General features: G+C 41.5%; 1 protein-coding gene across 7 annotated transcripts in view; it reads right to left on the minus strand.

The window, feature by feature from the left end:
- The window catches only part of LOC141114172 (G patch domain-containing protein 8-like), a 62,228-nt gene that overhangs the window by 26,557 nt on the left and 16,154 nt on the right, over positions 1–19,517 (minus strand). For 5 of the 7 annotated variants that reach the window (XM_073607707.1, XM_073607706.1, XM_073607701.1 and 2 more), the window contains 3 exons: positions 16,251–16,323; positions 4,445–4,512; positions 1,269–1,355 (listed from right to left, as the gene is read on the minus strand). In XM_073607707.1, the coding sequence (XP_073463808.1) occupies positions 1,269–1,355; positions 4,445–4,471 (114 nt within the window). In that variant the 5' untranslated portion in view covers positions 4,472–4,512; positions 16,251–16,323. Of the gene's footprint in view, positions 1–1,268; positions 1,356–4,444; positions 4,513–12,004; positions 12,029–16,250; positions 16,324–19,517 lie in introns of all 7 variants that reach the window. The other 2 variants (XM_073607704.1, XM_073607705.1) reach the window with 2 other exon arrangements.

Raw genomic sequence — 19,517 nt, forward strand, 5'->3', positions numbered from 1 at the left:
AAAGCAGTATTTTTCTTCAGTTTTTCTCATCACGTGTACTAGGGCATTAGTGGGGGTGTGAACAGATGACCAAGTAGCTGCCTAAAAGACCTCAGGCACGGTCACCTGATAATAAAAACCCAGGAATCGCTTATGACCTAGTGGAATGGACCTAAACAGGAAAAAGGAGGAGCCTGACCCTTAATGGTGTAGGCCTGAGCAAGGGTCTACCTAATCAACCTGCAAACAGTAGCCATAGAAGCAGCATGGGTCCCCAGAAGACACAAATAGTCTGTTTTATGTAAAAGAAGGCTGTGGCCGTAAACCAGCACAGTACGTCCTCATTGAGGTGATTGGCAGACACCACATTTGGAAGAAAAGTGACATGGGCGTAGAACCACCTTATCCCTGTGCAAGAACAAATGGAGGCCTTACAGGACAAGGCTACCAGCTTCAAAACCCTACAAGCAGATGTGGTAAACCCAAATAAGAGTCCCAGCACTAACACATTGTGCAAAAAAACTGGACTGCCTTTAGCAGATGGGGGGCTGGTCACCAACAGGGGCAGGTTTAAGGCGACAATTTTGTTGTACTATTGTCCTCCTGGAGGTGACCCTTTACAGTCTATCTACAGTCAATATTAATGTACCGGGCTGTGTGCTTCAATGAAGGAAGGATAAAGAAAATGTTTAGCATCTTTCATGTGTCTCAGATGCCTGGCCCCCTATCTACTTGCTGTATTCCTTCCTCCACCACCTATGGCACAGCATAACGGATCTGTACCAACATGAAGGCAAGAGAAAGGAAGTACAGTACCCAGCGGTGGGCAGCTAATACACTCAAAAGTGCCAGATGCTAAGCATGTTTCAGCCAGCAGAGGTCCTGAAGACAGCAGGTATCAGCGGGGTTGGAGGAGTAGCCATTAACCCCTTTACTTTGCAGGAAGAACTTTGATTCTGATTTTTTTTTTTTAAAGTCACTTTAAGCCTATGTGGTTGTACCTACAGGCAGTCCCACATTGTACACAATCAGGATTGGCCATGTCATACATATAGCAAGAATGGTGTAGGGAGGCAGGACTCCATATAAACCTGAGATGAGCCCACAAGGAGGCTCTGATGACCAGGAAGCTTTCTCAAAACATTAAATGGAACATAGGTCACATTTTCCATGCCCTCTTGCATTGTGCGTTAATGCAGTTTGGCAGGTATCATTTTATGTTATTAACAGCTCATGAAGACACTCTGATGGGCAAAAATGTGTCTTAGTATTGCGAAAGTATGAAAAACCTTGTATTTCTGTCTCAGCTCCTCTGTATCCTCTTTTTCCACCTCCAGTACACGTCTTCGCTCTGTGGCATCCTCTGCGTAATCCAGCTGGTAAAATACAGAAAAAAAAAAAAAAGTTACTAAAATTAAAAAAAAAAAAAAAAAAAAAAAAAAAAAGTATAAAGACGTGTTCGTTTTGTCACGAATTACACAAATGCAGAATTGCTGACCAGGCTTTTTTCAGACATTTGTTGCTTACAAGTTAAAAACATTATTTTTTGATAGACAATTACTTAGAACCCCCCAAACTCTAGAGACCCTAGAGCAGTGATGGTGATCCTTGGCACCCCAGATGTTTTGGAACTACATTTCCCATGATGTTCACCTACACTGCAGAGTGCATGAGCATCATGGGAAATGTAGTTCCAAAACATGTGGAGTGCCAAGGTTCGCCATCACTGATCTAGAGAATAAAATAGCGGTCTTTTAAAATAGATGTCACACGGTTTTTGCGCAACACTTTTTCAAAAGCAATAAAAAAAACAAACACGACATTTAGCCCAATTTTTACATTATATAATATATATTATATTTTTACATTGTGAAAGATGATGTTACGCCAAGTAAATAGATAACCAACATGTCACGCTTTAAAATTGCACCTGCTCGTGGAATGGCACCAAACTATGGTACTTAAAAAAAATCTCCGAAGACGGCACTTTAAAAATTTCTACAGGTTACCAGTTTAGAGTTAAAGAGGCGATCTAGACTTATTGCTCTCGTTTACGGTGATACCTCACATGTGTGGTGCAAACAGTTTACCTTTAAGGTCATGACCTACGCACGAGTTCACTACTATGTGCGAGCACTTGGGGTGCCTTAAACTTTTTTCTATAACTTTTCAAAATTTTGCGCTGTCCTTTTAAAAAAATAAATAAATATATCACTTTTATTACTATTGCAAGGAATGCAAACATCCGTTGCGATAACAATACAGCATGACAGGTCCTCTTTATGGAGAAATCTGGGGGTCTCTCTACCCTTAAAAGCAAAAGATCAAAAATAAATAAAAATACATGGCTCAAGAATCGGAAGTGACGTAGTCGTCTCTCCAGTCCCCCAAGGGCACAGAGATGAACAAACTGTGGCAATCCATCACTCATCTCTATGCTAAAACACAGCCAAGGCCAGATGGTTCCCAGATGGTATTGTTAGCCCAGGAACCATCGGAAAGCAGCGGGAGGGGGTATCGCCTCTCCCGCTGCTTATAAAAGTGATCTTGCGAAGAATCCGCTGCTGGTAAAGAAATGGTGTACATTTACAGTTAGGTGGTTGGCAAGTGGTTAACTAAAAAAAAGGGACAACTATACACAACATTTCTTAAGATCAAACTGAACACCGCTTTCATGAAAGATGGAGCTCACCAATCAGCCAATGCATCCATTTACAGTGACCAACAGCCACCTGCTGGAGGAAAGTGGTTTTGCGCCATAGCCAACAGAAGAGAACTGTCTATTATCGCCATTAATACAGTGCTGACCATTTACACAGCACTTCAAATACATTTACAATAATCCTTTTTGTTAAGGAACCTACAATCCATAGTCTTCATCAAACAGTACAAGACATAGTCTTCATCTAACAGATAAATACAAATACTAGGGCCAAATTTGGAAAGGAGCCAATTAAACCAGCATGTCTTTGGAGGAGTGTGGAAGTAAACCCATGAAAGCACACTGAGAACATGCAAAACTCCATGCAGATAGTGCCCTGACCAGAATCATCTGAGCAGCAAGACTGACAACTTCAGTTTTGGGAGCAAGAGTATGAGTATTTTTGCAAATGCAAAAAAAAAAAAAAAAACAAAAAAAACCAAAAAAAAAAAAAAAAAAAACCCCCCACCACACTAAATGCCATTTTTTGGCTTTTAAAAAAGGCAAAAATCTATAGTCCACTTACTGGAAACATAACCACTTAAAGACAGTCTAACGTACATTTACATCAGTCTCAAGGAGGTGTACCAGGATAATGCCTGCAGCTACAGGCATCATCCTGGTATTTTTTTTTTCAGCCAGAGACCAGTTTTTATGTGAAAGCCATTCAAGCCGCTCGAAATGCTTTTACAAGCAGCGAGAAGTCTGTGCCTCTCCAGGCTCTATCGTCCCACCGGCGAGCCCTGATCAGCTATACGATATGGGAAACCGGAAGCAGCTAATATTTTGTCATATAATTTGGAAATCCATCATTTTATTCTCTAGGGCCTCTGCTAAAAAAAATTTATATATATATATATATATATATATATATATATATATATATATATATATATATATATATATATATATATATATATATATATATTTGGGGGTTCTAAGTAATTGTATAGCATAACAAATATAGATTTTTACATTTAAACAAAAAGAGTCAGAAAAGGCCTGGTCTTTAAAGTGTTACTAAACCCACAACCGTAAAAACAGTCTGTATATGCAGTAAAGCATGCTGGTTATACTCACTGTGGAACCCAAGGGGTTAATCCACTGTAAAAAAAAAAGGCTGCCTGATCCTGTCTTCTCTGATCCTCCCCTCCCTGCACTGTCCACTGTCCCCCTGAGCAAGTCTGGATAAGACGGAGCCTTTGGAGTCAAGCTGCAAACGCTGGTTTGGTGTGTATTGCTAGAAGTTTTTTTTCTTGGGAGTGCACATACGATCAGCACAGGGCCAATCAGCACTGTCCAGACAGAGGGTCAGGAGACTCATAAGACAGCTCAGTGCAGTATGAAAACTGCTCCTACACGCTTCACCAAGAACTGATAGAAATCACAAGACTGCTATATACTCCTGATGAGAAGGTATTTATCAGTTTATATTTACTAAAATAACTACATTTCCATGTTCTGTGGGAGACCAGATATAGTGAATGCAGGATCCTGGGTTTAACACTTGGTTAAGACATGTCTGAGGAGGCCAACACTACGAACCTGCCTCTCAAAGATAATAGCTCCCTGACTATCAAACTGGTCCTCTGCATGAACACCAGTCCAAAGACAAGATGCGGCAAAGTAACCATAGGAGGACCCCTGTTAGCAGTGATACGTCTCTTAACCTGCAGGATCTGGGTGAGATTTCTGCATTTAGCACCTCTGTGCACAAACCCTTTTGAGAATTTGTCAATTTGCATACATAGCACATTTACTCACCTCCATTTCCATGCGGCCCATTCCCATGACATCATATTTAACAACGATGGGGATAGGATCAGTTCTGCCTGCAGAAGAAACAGACAAGGAAGAAAGTGAGCGAGGGATGAGTGGGACAGACAGAAGTGGTTAAACAATGGGTTTTGGGTGGTTAGAAAAATCTTGCCTTGGAGTGCAGAGACCAGAAAGCTACAGTGGACCAAACAAGAGTCATTCTCACAGCTTACCGCCATCAGACTTGAAGGCCCACAGTCCAAGCTGCGGACTGATATTCCCTATGAACTAGTAGATAAACTGATGGAAGAAATCAATCATAAATGCCCAACCCAAACAATGATGGCTAGGGTAACTGGGCCTTGTGTATGGAAGTGTCAGATGTGGAATGCTGTATTGCCCTTCACGTCCTAGCCTGCAGCAGGAATATGAAAGGTTGACTGGTTGCTGTGCGACCAAATTGGACTTTTCTGATGCTTCCATATAGAAGGCACAGGAGCCAAACATAACCACTGGAGAATAGAATCTGTATCCGAATCCCACCCACATAACCTGCTCACGTGACTGATCTGTAAGCTGTGAAAAAGACTAGATGCAAAGAATTGACTCAACTAAATCAAACTAGCAGCAGATTGAATTTTATATTGTTTTATTGCTTCGAGGAGTATCCGAAATCCACTCACAACCAGCCAAAGCAAGGGAGGGGGGGGGGGGGGGGGGGGGGGGGATAAAATAAGGAGCAGCAGACAGGCAATTCACTACCGCAGCTGATCTCAGACTGGTGCAGATTCCAGTTTAGATTACATCACAATGGGATGTAAGTCCAGGGCACAGGGAAGGGAGAGGGACTTACCTGCTTGTATCACTCACCTTGAGTAAAAAAGACAAAAATGTTATCTGCTTGCCCAGCTACCTGGAACATTATGTGGCACAAACCTGTACATTATACCATTGGGCCAGGACTGTTAACATATTCACTAAAGCGCCAGCTCTACTTAGTAGCCTGCAGAATTGGCCAAAAGGCCCTAATCTTTACCTTACTTGTATAAAGCCCTGGTGCAGTCACAACTATAAATTAAGAGATTATCTAGATAGTTTTTTGTTTTTTTAAGGGCCTTATGGTCATAACAAGCAGAATGTATTCGAAAGAAGAAGTGGGGCGGCCCTAATTTGGAGTGCCATCTAGAATTTTTTTACATTCTAGATGCAGTTGTGGTAATTGCACACTCTGCAAAACCCCATTGGAGTGCTCTCCCCCACATATATATGCCAAGGATGCATTAAAGAGCAGGTGATACAGAATACGCTACCAAGTAAAGCTAATACTTTAAGTTTTAGATAAGAGTAGGGAATAAGTAAGACCTCTGGGAGACAGCAGAAAGTAGGAGGAGATCTCAAAACAAGAGGATATCCTCTTCCAAATGGCACTAGAACAAAGAGTTGCCCATTGGAACATTTGCCCTCACTAAAGGTTCATGCAACAACGTAAACATTTTGGATTTTCCAATCGCTTTCTGTACTGGAGACCATGATCACCAAGACCAAGTCCAGCCATACACGCCTCGTCTTTTTTTTTTTTAACACCTAGTGGATTCTACATAAGGAGATATATAGATAGATATATCAGGATAGTGGTCTACATGTACCTCCAATACAGGCAGGCAGTTACTTGAGAGCAGGAGGAACACTGAACTTTGAGAGCGCTCACCAGCACCCTCACGGTATATTGAGAACTACAAACCATCAGCTGCAGTGGCGGATGGTACTTGTAATCTATGCATTCACAGGAAACTGGGGACCCCCCTATATACTGGTGTAAGTTCAGAAAGGTAAACTTGGCCTTTAACTCCTTAATTTTATAGCTATCAGACACTTTGTAAAAACAGTTAACAGGCACAATCGCAACCCTTCATATTTAATAGGCTCCTGACAGCTAACAGAACCAATCACAGAACAGTCAGGAGCAAAGGGAATGCTGTTGACTACATCTTAAAAGTGGACCGTAGAGGAGATCTTTGACCTGATTTAAGAAATCACTTAGCTGAAGAGAAATTACAGATTACGTTGCTGTAATAACTGCCAGGCAAGAAAATAAATCCCCCGATGTGAGGATAAAATCTCCTAATTCAGACTGACAAATAGTAGTTGGATAAACATATATGCAGGAGTTATTTGTGCAAGAGCAAAAGACAAGGATCGGTTATAATATTCTGGGAAAGACAAAATATTACACCACAACCAAATTTCAATAGGCTAGTGTCATCCTTGCCTTTTTTAGTGTCAGAATTTAGTATTTTTTTTCCTTTCTATGCAGAGTTGTGAAAAGGATCAATGCGAACTGAACCCTTTAACAAGTGTCTAGAACACCTGTAAAATTTTGATCAGCTGTTTCCTTGCCTATCTCAAAAAATGAACAAATGGGAGGAGTCGATTAGACTCTGATCACTAAAAGCAAACCATGGATACCTTGTGAAATGTTGATGCTGCTGGGAATATGGTCATGTGAACTGCACCAGGGGAGAGAAACAAGAGGTTTACTGAAATCTATCCTGTATCATAGATCAGAGAGGGACAAATACATGAGGTACTCAGGAGCAAGTAGGTTCACATGAGTCGTAGTTTGACAGATCAAGTACTTGGTTGCGACCCTAAAAAATGTGTGCGGACCACGGTAATCATGGCTGCTGAGCCATAATACTGTGGTCAATTTACGTGCCTCCGTCATCCCGCTCTCTGCTCTGAGTCTCTCCCCCTTCCTGCCTGTCAGTGCGAGAGCCAATCTCCTCCCGACTCTCCTGCCACTACACGCTGCAATATGTGGTAAAAATACTTGTATACCCTCTGATTTACACAGTCATTAGCATTATGCTTTTTTTTTTTTTAAAACAGTAGCTAAACACCTTTTCTCACACCACTGCTGTGCAGTCAACATATTCCCCTCTGATATGAGTCAGCCAGGAGAGGGAGGTTATTACCCCTTCCCGCTGCTCTCCTTAGGAAAGGAGCATGGAAGGGGATCATGTCACCACACAGCTGCGGTGTGAGAAAAAGGTATTTAGCCTCGTCATTCAATAATAAAAAAAAAAAAAAAAAAAAAAAAAAGCCCCACCATGACCATTCAGCTCAATAAAATATAGCAATGGCCTTGAAACCCTACCCTTTGTGGCAGAAACCAATCCTCTAGGGGTCCTTCAGCCTTTGGTTGCATTGCCAAAATTGTCCTTTGCTAAAGGGAGGACTGCAGCTTCTCTTCTAGTCACTGAACTTCATTCTCCTAAACCCTTACTACTGAGCTGGAATTTGGGCATGTGACCCACCAACAAGGTGCTCTAGCGCAGTTTTTTTCTGAAGGTCAAGTATCTTAGGGTTTTCCCCTACAGGATTGTCAGCATGGTGGGGTGACTTATAACAAATGATTTCATGTCCAGACTTGACATTGTACAGGGATTAACCCCAAGCTTTTATTGGCTGCAATAAAAAGTGAATGCATTGATGTCCAATTTTTGGGTGCATTAGCTACGTGGCTCCTGGGGTTTGTCCAGCCCTGTCATAGAGTGTCAAGGTTTCAAGTAAAAAAATAAAAAAAATGATCAGGTGCCACATATTTGAAAGGGCAAGGGGTGTCAGACAGCATTATAAGAAGATGTTAGGAACTAAGTAGTGCTGAGGCTTTAAGTAAACAATCTAGGATGGTGAACACATTGTAATACTTTGCAAGCAGCCCCGTTAAATGGGGTCAAGTAAGGCCATCATGCAAGTCTATGGCCAATGATCAGTGTATGGCATTATATACAAGACTGATACACAAGAACGTTAGGGTGTAAGGTTTATTCTTTCAAAACCCAATGGTATAATATGGAAAGCAGCGGCCACAGCAAAAGGGAAAGGACCAAAGAGTACACGGAGTCCTGAAATAGTTGGTAAGGCAATTCCGTGTTTAAAGAATTTTTACTATGACCAATTTAAATTCATTTCTATACTGTAAATGTTGACTGCCAATTGATAAGAATACTATAATGTTTAATATTAGAGGAGTATAGGTTTAGTATTTATCTTTATTAGATTTGTGGATAAATATTCCATCGTCAAATGAATCTCCGAGGAAGTTTTCACACTGAAAGAAAATGCCCCATCCCAACAGGTCCCCTTATCAAAACAAAGCTCCTCCAGCCACCCACCTTATCCACCCTCCCATCATTGATCCCATCACCACCAAGAGCTGTGATGAAATTTCAGCTTCTGGTAAAACCTTGTATTATAGCACAACTCGTAGGATGCAATAGTGTCCTAAAGAAAGGATCAGCACCTCCAACCCTCCAGTACCACCAACAGGTCAAGTTTGAAACTGTCAGGTCATATGGGCTGCTCTTCCTGATCTGGAGACACCCCCAACAATGCATTATGTTCGAGTGTGGGCACATACTACAGAATAAATTGTGGCGATTAAACAGTCGCCCACACTCCTGAGGATCGACCGTAAGAACATACAATTGGTCTTCTCCATGGCATGAAGAATGCACCATATCCCAATGTACTTTTAACAAACAGAGCAGTAATCCACCTTGTGACATCCAAGTAGTACCTTTTGGGAAAAGCTGGGCCAACCAATATATATTCATTTACTTATTTATTAAGCTGGCCATAGATGTTAAAATTGAACTCTACAATTTTTAGATTTACCAAATCTATGTAGCTTGAAGGGCCGACCTTAATGCTGTCAATTTTTGTCCAGTTAGACAACCTTTGTGCAATCAATTCGTATGGCAAGTTTTAGAGACTCTAGGATGCTTTGCTATGGCTGCACTGGGCCTCAGTGGAGATGCTACCACTCGAGGATTACATAAATATGCCAAACAAAAGCAAAGTACAGACCTTTAAAGGGAAATTAAGGAATCCAAGGCCATCACTCCAAGATAAGGGGCACGAAAGATCAAACCAATCTGAAGGTTTAAATTTTAAAACACAAATACTGCATGGATTAACTGCTCAATTTTACCAAGGTGAGAGAGAGAAACCTGTATACTCACCTGATCCTCTGCTCCCCCGACAAACAGCAATCCCCCGGCAAACAGCGCTCCCCTACCATCCAGCGGTGGATTGTGCCTGACGTCCGTGTCCAGAGCTAGTCTATTAATGTGATGACGTCAGGAACAGTCCACCGCACAAGACCACTAGAGTGCAGGGGGGAAGGAGTAGGGGTTGTCAGGAACCACAGCGACCAGTCTTGTGCGGGGAAGATCGGAGGATTAGGCAAGTATAGCTCTGTTCTCCAATACCCTAGACAAAGACGAGCAGTTAACCCATGCAGTGTGGGCACAGGCCCATAGGGGGGGGGGAAAAAAAAAAAAAAAAAAAAAAAAAAAAACCTCTTGGGCTGCAAGGCTTTAAAAAAAGGTGAGGTCAGGTGGGGTCAGACTCCATTATCTCTGGTCTTGCCATATTACTAAACAAAGTCATGGCCAAATAAGCCAAATCAAGGCCAACAAGAACATTGGTAGATGAAACCGACAAGCTTATCTACAATACAATGTCCAAAGTTGAAGGCCGCAACTTTTTTAATGTAAAATAGAAGGGGAGCGCAAAATACTACCAGTGCATTTTTCAGCCATGTAATTTTGGCATCGCACTGACACCTGTAATGGGTTCATCCAAATCCACCTCCTTGGCAAAAGCATAAGAAAACATTTGGAGAAGTTTTGCACCTTGACCTCAAGTTAATGTTACTGTAAAGTGAAAGCAAAGCAAGCATATCAGATATATTTATGTAACATTCCCAGCTATTCATTACAGCTCAGAGATCACAATGCCTTCATCTGCTGCATTCTGCAGAAGGAACTTTCTTTAGGTATCATCCAGGGTCAGTATCTTGTGTCAGAAATGACACAAAATCCTGGTGCCTGTGCAGTACTCTGCTGTGTTCACAAATGTCTAACACTGATCAGCACTTGCTGCAGCCTCAAACCCTGTGACTTTCTACAAAGTACCAATGTACAGTCTGAGCAATCACCAGAGAACAGGAGATTGAGGAAATACCCCCTCTGCCAGCAGCAGATGGATGTCTCAGTGTAAAATGGTAGAGGAGAGGAGCATTGGACCACTTGGTGTTTGCGATTGTAAATTTGTAGCAATTGGTAACCAGCTCTTTGGTCCTCAAGACCCATACAAGTGGTCCCTATGGGATCATGATAACAGGCTGAAGGATAAAATAAGGGTCACTTCCCGGGTAAAAGTCAAGACTATATTTTATTCAGGCAAGGTGAGCTAATATGTCTTAGGGGATATAAAGACCTCTCTTCATTAGGGGTACAGAAACAGAGGATTGGGAAGTGGATTAGACTGTGGGATCATGGATATGATTGGTTAGTAAGGACTGGACACCTATTCCAGTTATAGTTTGTAGCCTACACTTAAGGCCAGGTTGCAGTTTTCTAAATATAATACAGCATAAGGGTAGCTGTTTTTTAGCACCAAACCCTTGAAAGTTTTTTTTTTTTTTTTAAATTCTCCATGCTCATCTAATATTTGGTGCACGTCACGCAACAGTTAAAGTCGTTAACCGCAAGCAAAAACAAAAAAAGGGAGCCAGCCAGTGTTTGCTGTCACAACTAATGTCTTTGGGCTGAAGGTTATCTTAATATTATTTCTCCAATGTCAGAATACGGAACTGCCGGTATAACAGGATAATCTGGCTCCGCAGGTGGACAAGGATGGAAGACAACTGATCCTACTAAGGAAGCTTCCTTTTGCATTGTTTTACAAATTTACGTCAAGGCAAGTATTGGTTGGTCTCTAATAACCAGAGGAAGCAAATGTGTAAAATTATATGTGATCCAATACTCCCCTAATATTAAAAAAATAAATTTGAAATATTATTCTGCATCTGTTGCCTATAGTAACCTGATTCTCTATTTACTGCATACTGTCAGTGTAGATTAGAAATCTGAAGCTGAATGACTGCTATAGGCAACAAACAATCTTACTTTTCGCAGATGTCAATTAAAAGATCTACTTTTTATCGACATCTTTCATCTGTTTTTAGCCAACGAATACCTACTTTTCTGCTTAAGTCCTTTCCCTCTTAGTAGCCACAACCTGCAACCTATCATTACCCAGTTATTGCAAATGCTAGTAAAAAAAAAAAAAAAAAAAAAAAAAAAAAGAGAAAAGTAATCAAAATCCACATGGGAACAAGGTTAAACATTTTCTGCAGATTTTTTTTTTTTTTTTTTATTTCCCAGAGGCCTCTACCATTAAAAAAACTTGAGTGAGTGGAAGAGGATGACAGATATAGGGAGGACAAGCTGCAATTGGTTTATTTTTTCTCTGAAGTAAAAAAAAAAAAAAAAAACCCACACACCCCTTTTAACATGTCTCTTTTTATTGGACAAGGATCAGACACGTGTGCATGGAGATAGACAGAGGAAGAAAGGACGATCCAAGCAATATATATATATAAATGAATGCTACGACAGAACAGAAAGAGGAAGCCTAACATTGGTGCACTGATGACAAAAAAAAAGGTAGTCAGTCTGAACAGAAAGTTTAAATTACCACGGCTAAGTTTACCATCACAAGTCCAGGGGTATTATGCTGTAAAAAAGAAACACTTTTGGTTAGGCAGCAATCACGAGGTGAGAGGGTGGGAGGTGGCTTAGCAGGAGGAAGAAGCTTCTTCAGGGTAAGGGAGGGGGAGAGGTGGTCTCCAGAGCTTGCACTCTGACCAACAGGGTAGAAAGCCAAAGAATGTTTAAAGACCTAGAGATGGGAAATAGAAAGAGTACTGAGCTGCTGCACCTGTAGAGCTTAAATCAGGATATCCACACTTGGTCCATCATTATACATGAGCTGTCTTCTGAACTACTCTAAGCAACAATCACAGCTAATCCTCTTTCTGCCCCTTTACCTAAAAACATGCAAATCCTGGAAAACTCATCTCTCTTTTATACCAAGGCAATGGCTACTAGCCATTGTCTAAACCAGGGAGTCCAGCCTCAACAAAGCTTCTCCATTTCAGTTGTGATTTTTTGACCAATGGTTAGGTCAAGCTGTCAGCATCAGAGGGAGGTACCATCAGTTTCCACAGAATAGTCAAGCATTTTTTTGCACCCGTTTGAATATTTATAGGATTTAGAGTTGCAAGAAAGTTGGGTCTGATAATGCCATTGGGTTGGCCATGCATCTGACAAGGTTGTGGTCATTTCAAAAAGAAGAAAAAAATGGTCAAGGCAACCCATAAGTAATTTCCAATTGCATCTTCACTTGATCAAATTTGATCAAGTGCTGGGATGCTTTCATCCATTTAATCATTTTTGTGCATCAAGAGAGGTTAAAAATCACCACAAAAAACTTTGAAGTAAATTGTTAGTGTTAACCAAAAGTAGCTTGCCAGATTTAAAAAGACTGCCTACAAGATGAGTGCTACACACAAAGTACATAAACTTTATGGGCTGTGAGACATATGGGGCAATGTGAAAAGCAAGCCTTACTTCTAGGGAATGAGGCTTTTCTTCAAGTTGGATGATGTCTAGACCCTGGGTTTAGAGTGGACTTGGAAACAATGGGCTCCACTGGTTTACAGAAAAACAGACAATTGGCCATCTTGGAAGTTCTCGACTGAGCACTATAGCTGCACCCAGACTTCCCATCTAGCAGTTATCAAACTGTTGTCATCCAAAAACATAGATGGGCACACTTAAACCACAGCTTTTTTGGGCATGTGCAGATGAGCAAATGTATTGGACTGATTTAAATTAGTTTAAAGATGCTTCAGAGTTCCTTCACATGTGCATTTAGCCTGCTTCCATCCTGCATTTGACCTTTGGAGTTGCATTTCTGCATTAACCTGTAAAAGGAAAGAAGAGCAAGTCTGACCCAAACAAAAGCCCATGTACACAGGTCCTTAGCACTTAAAACTATTAGTTAGGACAGTACAAAGTAGAGTAACCATGACAACCAGATCAGTTACCTCAAGTCAGATCACTGACCATATCAGTTTCTGATTGGTTACCATCATCACTGCACTTGGCTTTAGAACTTGTGCAAGTGTTTTTGTTTGCACCAGAACTGGTTTTTGTCCCATACAAATCAATCAGAATGCCAAAGCAGCTTGATGCACCCGAGTAGGTCAACCAATTCAGAAGGGTCTCAAACTGATCACAAAAGCAAGCAGAAAAACACCCAAAAAGCATGCTGCATTTGCTCAACTAAACAAACCCTTATTAAGTAGGCCTTTTACGCTAAAGGCAGGACCCTAGAATACATGTAGAGACATCAAATTTAAAGACCATCCCAGGTAATGTTCCATAAATATAAGACATTAGTGACCAATAATGAAGATTAGGTGGCTGAACCTAAGCTTCATGTGATGGGCTGAAGTGCAAATATCCATAAGAGCATCCTGAATAGGAGGGCTCCTGGGGGGTTGCAGCAGATATCCAAGATAGTAAATTGGACTACTAACGGTTTACTCCAAAAAAATGGGAATGCTTTGCAAAGTTTAAAAAGAATAAAACTGGTAGCTTGAAGTGGCGAGGAGCATGAAATCCTGGATATTGACTCAGAGTGACAGCGGCAAGGATACAATTTTATTATATTGCTCTAGGCAAAATGCCAGGAACAACGCTAACGTGATGCAAGGGTTCACTGCTGGAACCTATAGTAAGGAATGTAGCTGAGAGTCCGTTCAGCAGCGCATAAATTACTAGCTATACAATCATTTCAAATGCAGCATTTTAAGCCTCCAAAATTTACTGTTAAGTTTTATGTTTGGTACTAAAATTGTAATTTTTAATTGTTATGCAAAACTGAGAATATTTCAGTTACCACTTGCAATTAATAGGTGGCTCGCTGATTAATTAGTTGATGCTCCTGTTTGCAGGGCTAGAAATAGCTTTTAGCCCAGGTTCATACTGAGCTGCAGGAATGAAGTCATGCGAGTTCAGCTGAACTTGCATGATTTCGCTACTGCATGTCAGTCCCGATTTCGGCGTCAATTTCAGAGACATCTGTGCAGGTTTCTTCACAGATGTCAATGTAAATGGCAGCCCCAAATAGCAAAAAGTAGTACAGAACCTACTTTTTGAAAATCGGTGCAACGCTGCAGATGCCGCCATTGACAGCAATTGCTGCCGATTTGGCATGTCAAAGCGCTCCAGTGTGAACCAGGGCTTAATTGCAAATTCTCTCTGTGTCCGTAGGTTGGTCTCCCCCCCCCCCCCCTTTACATTCTATGAAACGGCTTAATGTAAGCTGGTTAAACATATAAAATTCTCTGTGAAGCAGAAACCTAGCGTTCAAGGACTCCTGAAAGTCACATATTTATACATTTGTACAAATAAGGTTTATAGTGTTTTATTAGAATGGGTCTCGTGACACTGAGGAACGCGATATATGGACTCTTTTTAATTAAAGTCTTCTTGAGTTGAAGCACAGCACAAGCTCATGTGTCTGTTGTGGGATTAAATCCTGCTCCAAGAGGCCTTGAATTGCCTGAGCGCCACACACACACACACACCTCAAATGCCAACATCTGATGCATTGAGAAACAAGGTAATTTAAACCCGGGCCAGATGCAAGAGAGAACAAGGCTTTAAATATCCAGCTTGGGGTGTTGAGTTACTTGAAACTTATGAATATTGTACACAGGTCAGACAAGTCTACAAGCAGGTCTGACTGACAGGTTACAAGGTAGTACACACTAACCTATAAACCCCCAACCTCCACAATCATGTCTTCTAACCAATATAGGACCTTCAAGGTAGAACACATACTCACGTTTACACTATAACTTGTACATTTGTCCATTACTCAACAGCTTATGAAACATTCCAGTACTATGGGGTACCTTTACTTAAACCCAAACCAAATGAAGCAGTTCCCTGAATGGGGAGGGTGTCTTCGCCCCAAGTGCAATACACACTAAAAGTTACAATTTTACCCATTGATCTTTCAAAAGAAAGCAACAAAAATGTACTGTACTGCTCTGCCAAAGAAAGGGCTGCGGAACATGAACTATTTGTCATCTTTGTACATGGAGTGTGTAATTTACAAGACTTGGGTTCGCTGAACGAATACAGAAAAATTAAGCATATTGGCCTATGGCCTTTTTCTTTTCAGTGATGCAAGAGTCTCTCCCTCTCATCACGGATATAAAATGAACGTGGGCCCATTTGGCCCACCAAAACAGCAATACTTCCCAGCTGACCAGTCTTGTAGGGGGAACTGATCAATTAGTTCCTCTATTGCTCGCTGGAGAACTGGGTGGCAGAAGAGCCCGCCATCATCTGACCATCTCCTTGAATAAACCGGTACCTCAATTCACAAATTCATTTAGCTTGCAAGAGACTTTTCCTCCCAAAATCTCCTCGCTGTTCATCATGGATATAAAATGAATGTGGGTCCCTCAAAGCTGCAACACTTCCTAGCTGACCAATCTTGTAGTGGGAACTGATCAAACGGTTCCCCTATTATTCCCTGGAAAAAAAAGCCTGCTGGCAGAGGAGCCCACTACCTTCTGACCATCTCCTCGTGTAAACTGGTACCTCAATACGCAAATGCATTTTTTTTTTTTTTTTTTACAGAAATGAAGCATGCAGGGTACATAAAGCTTAAATAACTACATAACAGTGTTCCAAAGTTGTTGCTCGTCTTCTGTAACCAGATCTTCTTGTCGGTGTAAAAACAGTATTGAAAGGGAAAGAGCATAAAGGTATGAAGTGAAAAGAGGGAGGGGAGGGGGACATGGGCATTCAAAAGACAATCATTTTCAAGAAAAAAAATAAAATCATTGAAAATAAATCAGCAACTGACTTACCCTGAAGGGATTTCCCCAGGCCCTGGCCAAGCTTCCACCCATGCTTCTGCAGTAAGCGATGTCCGATGTTATCCTGAACGGATAGGGGAAAGTAGGAAGGGGAGAAAAAGAAACACGAAAATATTCCGGTAATAAAATTTGCCCCCCCTCCCTTTGATCATTTACTCTCCACTGGTGACCGAAGTTTGTGAGAACTGACAGTCATGCAAAGAAAATAAAACAAAAAAGGTATATAAATATAAAATTCTACTGAGTAAATTACAAAGTAATAAATAAAAAAAACTAAGTGTATGGTGACAAAACACTGTGCTCCCTACACTATGGTCTGAGAGGGTAAGGTGGTATTCTTACTGGCTCTCCAGTAATCTGCAGGAACAGGTCATATGCTGGGGTGTCTGGTAGAGACATACATAGATACAAGTTCAAAATTAAACCGGGAAACACAAAGCATAAGACAAACACCTAGCCATCACCTGAACCACAAGGAAGGTACTGTCCCAAACAGAGCCAAAGAGAAGGACCGAGTTGGAATTTCACATTAGAACATGGAAGAAAAATCCATTTGCCCCAACAATTTGTTTATTAGGACCCATGTTGGATTTATAACATGTTCAGCTAGAAACCAAAACTCTTCAAAGTTGTATTGTGACATTGGGGGGTCTCCAATTGTATGAAGGTGCAGTTTCCATAATGCAGTGTAAAGACAAGGCCAATCAATATGAATTGGCATCTAGCTTGACAGCTTCAGCATCACAGTAAACTGACAAATTCACTAAAGACTGCTTTTGATTTATATCCTTTGTAAGTTAAAGGGCCAGTAAGCCTAAATGACCAATGTTCCCAATCACCAATTGGGAAAAACAGAATCCCCATTTAAGATAAAAACAAAAAAAAAAAAACCCCCTCAAATTTAGAAAGGATTCAAGATGATACAGGCATACCTTAAAGCTAAACTCCAGGCAAAAAGCTTAACACACAGATGAAATACTGGATACTGGAACCAGTTTTACTAGCTAAAGTAAGCTCTAACGAGCAGGGCCCTCTGATACCTCCTGTATTGATTTGTATTGTAAGTGTACTGTCTGCCCTCATTTAGTAAAGTGCTGTGCAAACTGTTGGTGCTATATAAATCCTGTATAGTAATAATAAAGAATTTGCCTTTCTGTGCACCCAACCACAGAGAACAGTCCTGTCTGGCAGGGCAGGAGACCTGATTTTTCTCTGCTACTGTTAAAGGATAAGTTCAGGTTTGGGAACATGTTATACATGCACCCATTTTCAGGGTGGAACATGTAACAGCGCAGCAATCCGAACTCTCGCTGTGACAGCAGTACGGGGAGATACAAACTGTCAGTTTTTGAAGAGTGCAGCCATTCAGGGCTCTGCCCACATGGATGCATCCATTCAAAGTCCTGTGAATGAATGAATTACAACTACCGACAGCCTTTGAGGCTGTTGGCTTGTAGTTCTCAAGGAACCACCACGGCACTGTTGAGCGTTGTGGTAGTTCAAGGATTAATTTTTTACCTGCAAAAAAAAAAAAAATGTGCATTATGTTGTTTATTTTTTTTAAAAGGTGAACTTCTTAAAAGCTTGTTTGGCTGTACTTCTCCTGTGGATCACAGGAGTGCTTTTCATTCTGCACTCTTGTGACCCATTTTCAGCAGACAGCGGGCTGAAGTCCACTCTTCTGACGTCACAGAGCAAGTCCAGGCTTGGGAAAGATCGTGACAATATGGTCAGGATCCGCCCACATGCCTGGACTGGCACCCGGCTCAGCCTCTCAGCGAGCTGCTGAGCGCCCGAGACTGCCGCTCCCACCTTTTCCCCAGCGCACCAGTGAGCGTGTGTGGGGGGCAGAGGAGAGAGCCAGCGACTGACCATCACCAGCTCTCTGCTCATGGAGCTCTGAGAACTGAGCTATTGGCAGCATTTGATCGCTTGGTTCTAAGTGTTAGAGCCAGCAGGGGACTGATGCTGCCTCCACCTAAGCAAGTATGAATCTACCAAAAAACTGGATTCCCGTACTTCTCTTAAGTAACTCCTGCAGGTCTGGTCTCTCCCTCCTATGACTGGACAGTGACAGGAGAAGCAGACCGATAGATCATCTGTCTCTCTGCTCTTAGCACTGCAGCACAACCCAAAAGGTTCCTTGTGCTGCTTCTCCCTCTCTCAGCCAGAGTCTTGCTGTAGAGGGGACCGAAAGGAGGTAGATACGTGGTCAAAATTTAGGTTCTTACACCATCTGCATAATTAATGAATGCAGAGCTGCTGTATCTTGTGGCTGAATATGTCTGGAGTTCAGTTTTAATGGTCAAATGATAATAGGCAATGAGCTGGCTATGATCTCACAGCCTCTCGTAGTTTAGGTTTATTGGTCCTTTAAATGGGAAGCAATGCAAAACTCATACTTCAAATTTTTGGGTAGGCCAGCTTCTTACAGCTCATAAATTGGACTGAATTTCAGAAGTTTTGCTCTCGTTAACTCTTGATGGGACAGCACGCTTCATCCCCTGAGGGTAAAATTCTTGAAGACACGGACTTGTGAGTGACCCAGAAGCCAACATTGTAGCAAGACTCGTATATACCATTTGGCTTCCAACTTGGCTTTCTCAATGACATTTTTGATCATCTCAGACGTAACTAAAAGCATGCAGCAAAAATGTTATTTGTTTTCGGAAGAAACCATTGGTGTTAGTGTTATCCAGACAAGAGTAATCATGGAAGAGAAGTAAAACAGAAGAGGTACACCTGTAGGCCTGGCTTTATCAAATGGGATTTATGAATGATTGCATAACCTCTAATGCAAAAAAGGGGTGAGACAGGACAGGGTTAACAGCCAAGGATGTGTAAGTGCAAATGATAAAAGCAAAAACAGAGGCATGGGGGGGTGGGGGTCCCAGCAGAGTGTCTCATCTTCCCTTTATGCAATCAGGTCCTCAAGGCTACAATAAAGACAGTAGAGGGCCCCGAAACATATCCTTCACCTGCACACGGTGGGAGCATAGATCTCGTGGGCCAAAAAATGAAAAAGCAGAGACAAATGTGGCAGGTTGTTGCCTTTCGACAACGAGGCGTTTGATTTTGATCAACAAAATGGCTGGCTGAGGGCCAAAACGAAGACACTAAACCTATATTATCTAAAAACTAGCGTGTGTCGGTACTGTAGATTGGATCAATACACCAATTATACTGCTGCTTAGTGCATGTCAACAGATCATTGTGCTTTCCAAAGACTGCATACAGACAAGGCATTGCAGTCTACTA

Source organism: Aquarana catesbeiana, linkage group LG12 (assembly GCF_042186555.1).
Source record: "Aquarana catesbeiana isolate 2022-GZ linkage group LG12, ASM4218655v1, whole genome shotgun sequence".
NCBI lineage: Eukaryota > Metazoa > Chordata > Amphibia > Anura > Ranidae > Aquarana > Aquarana catesbeiana.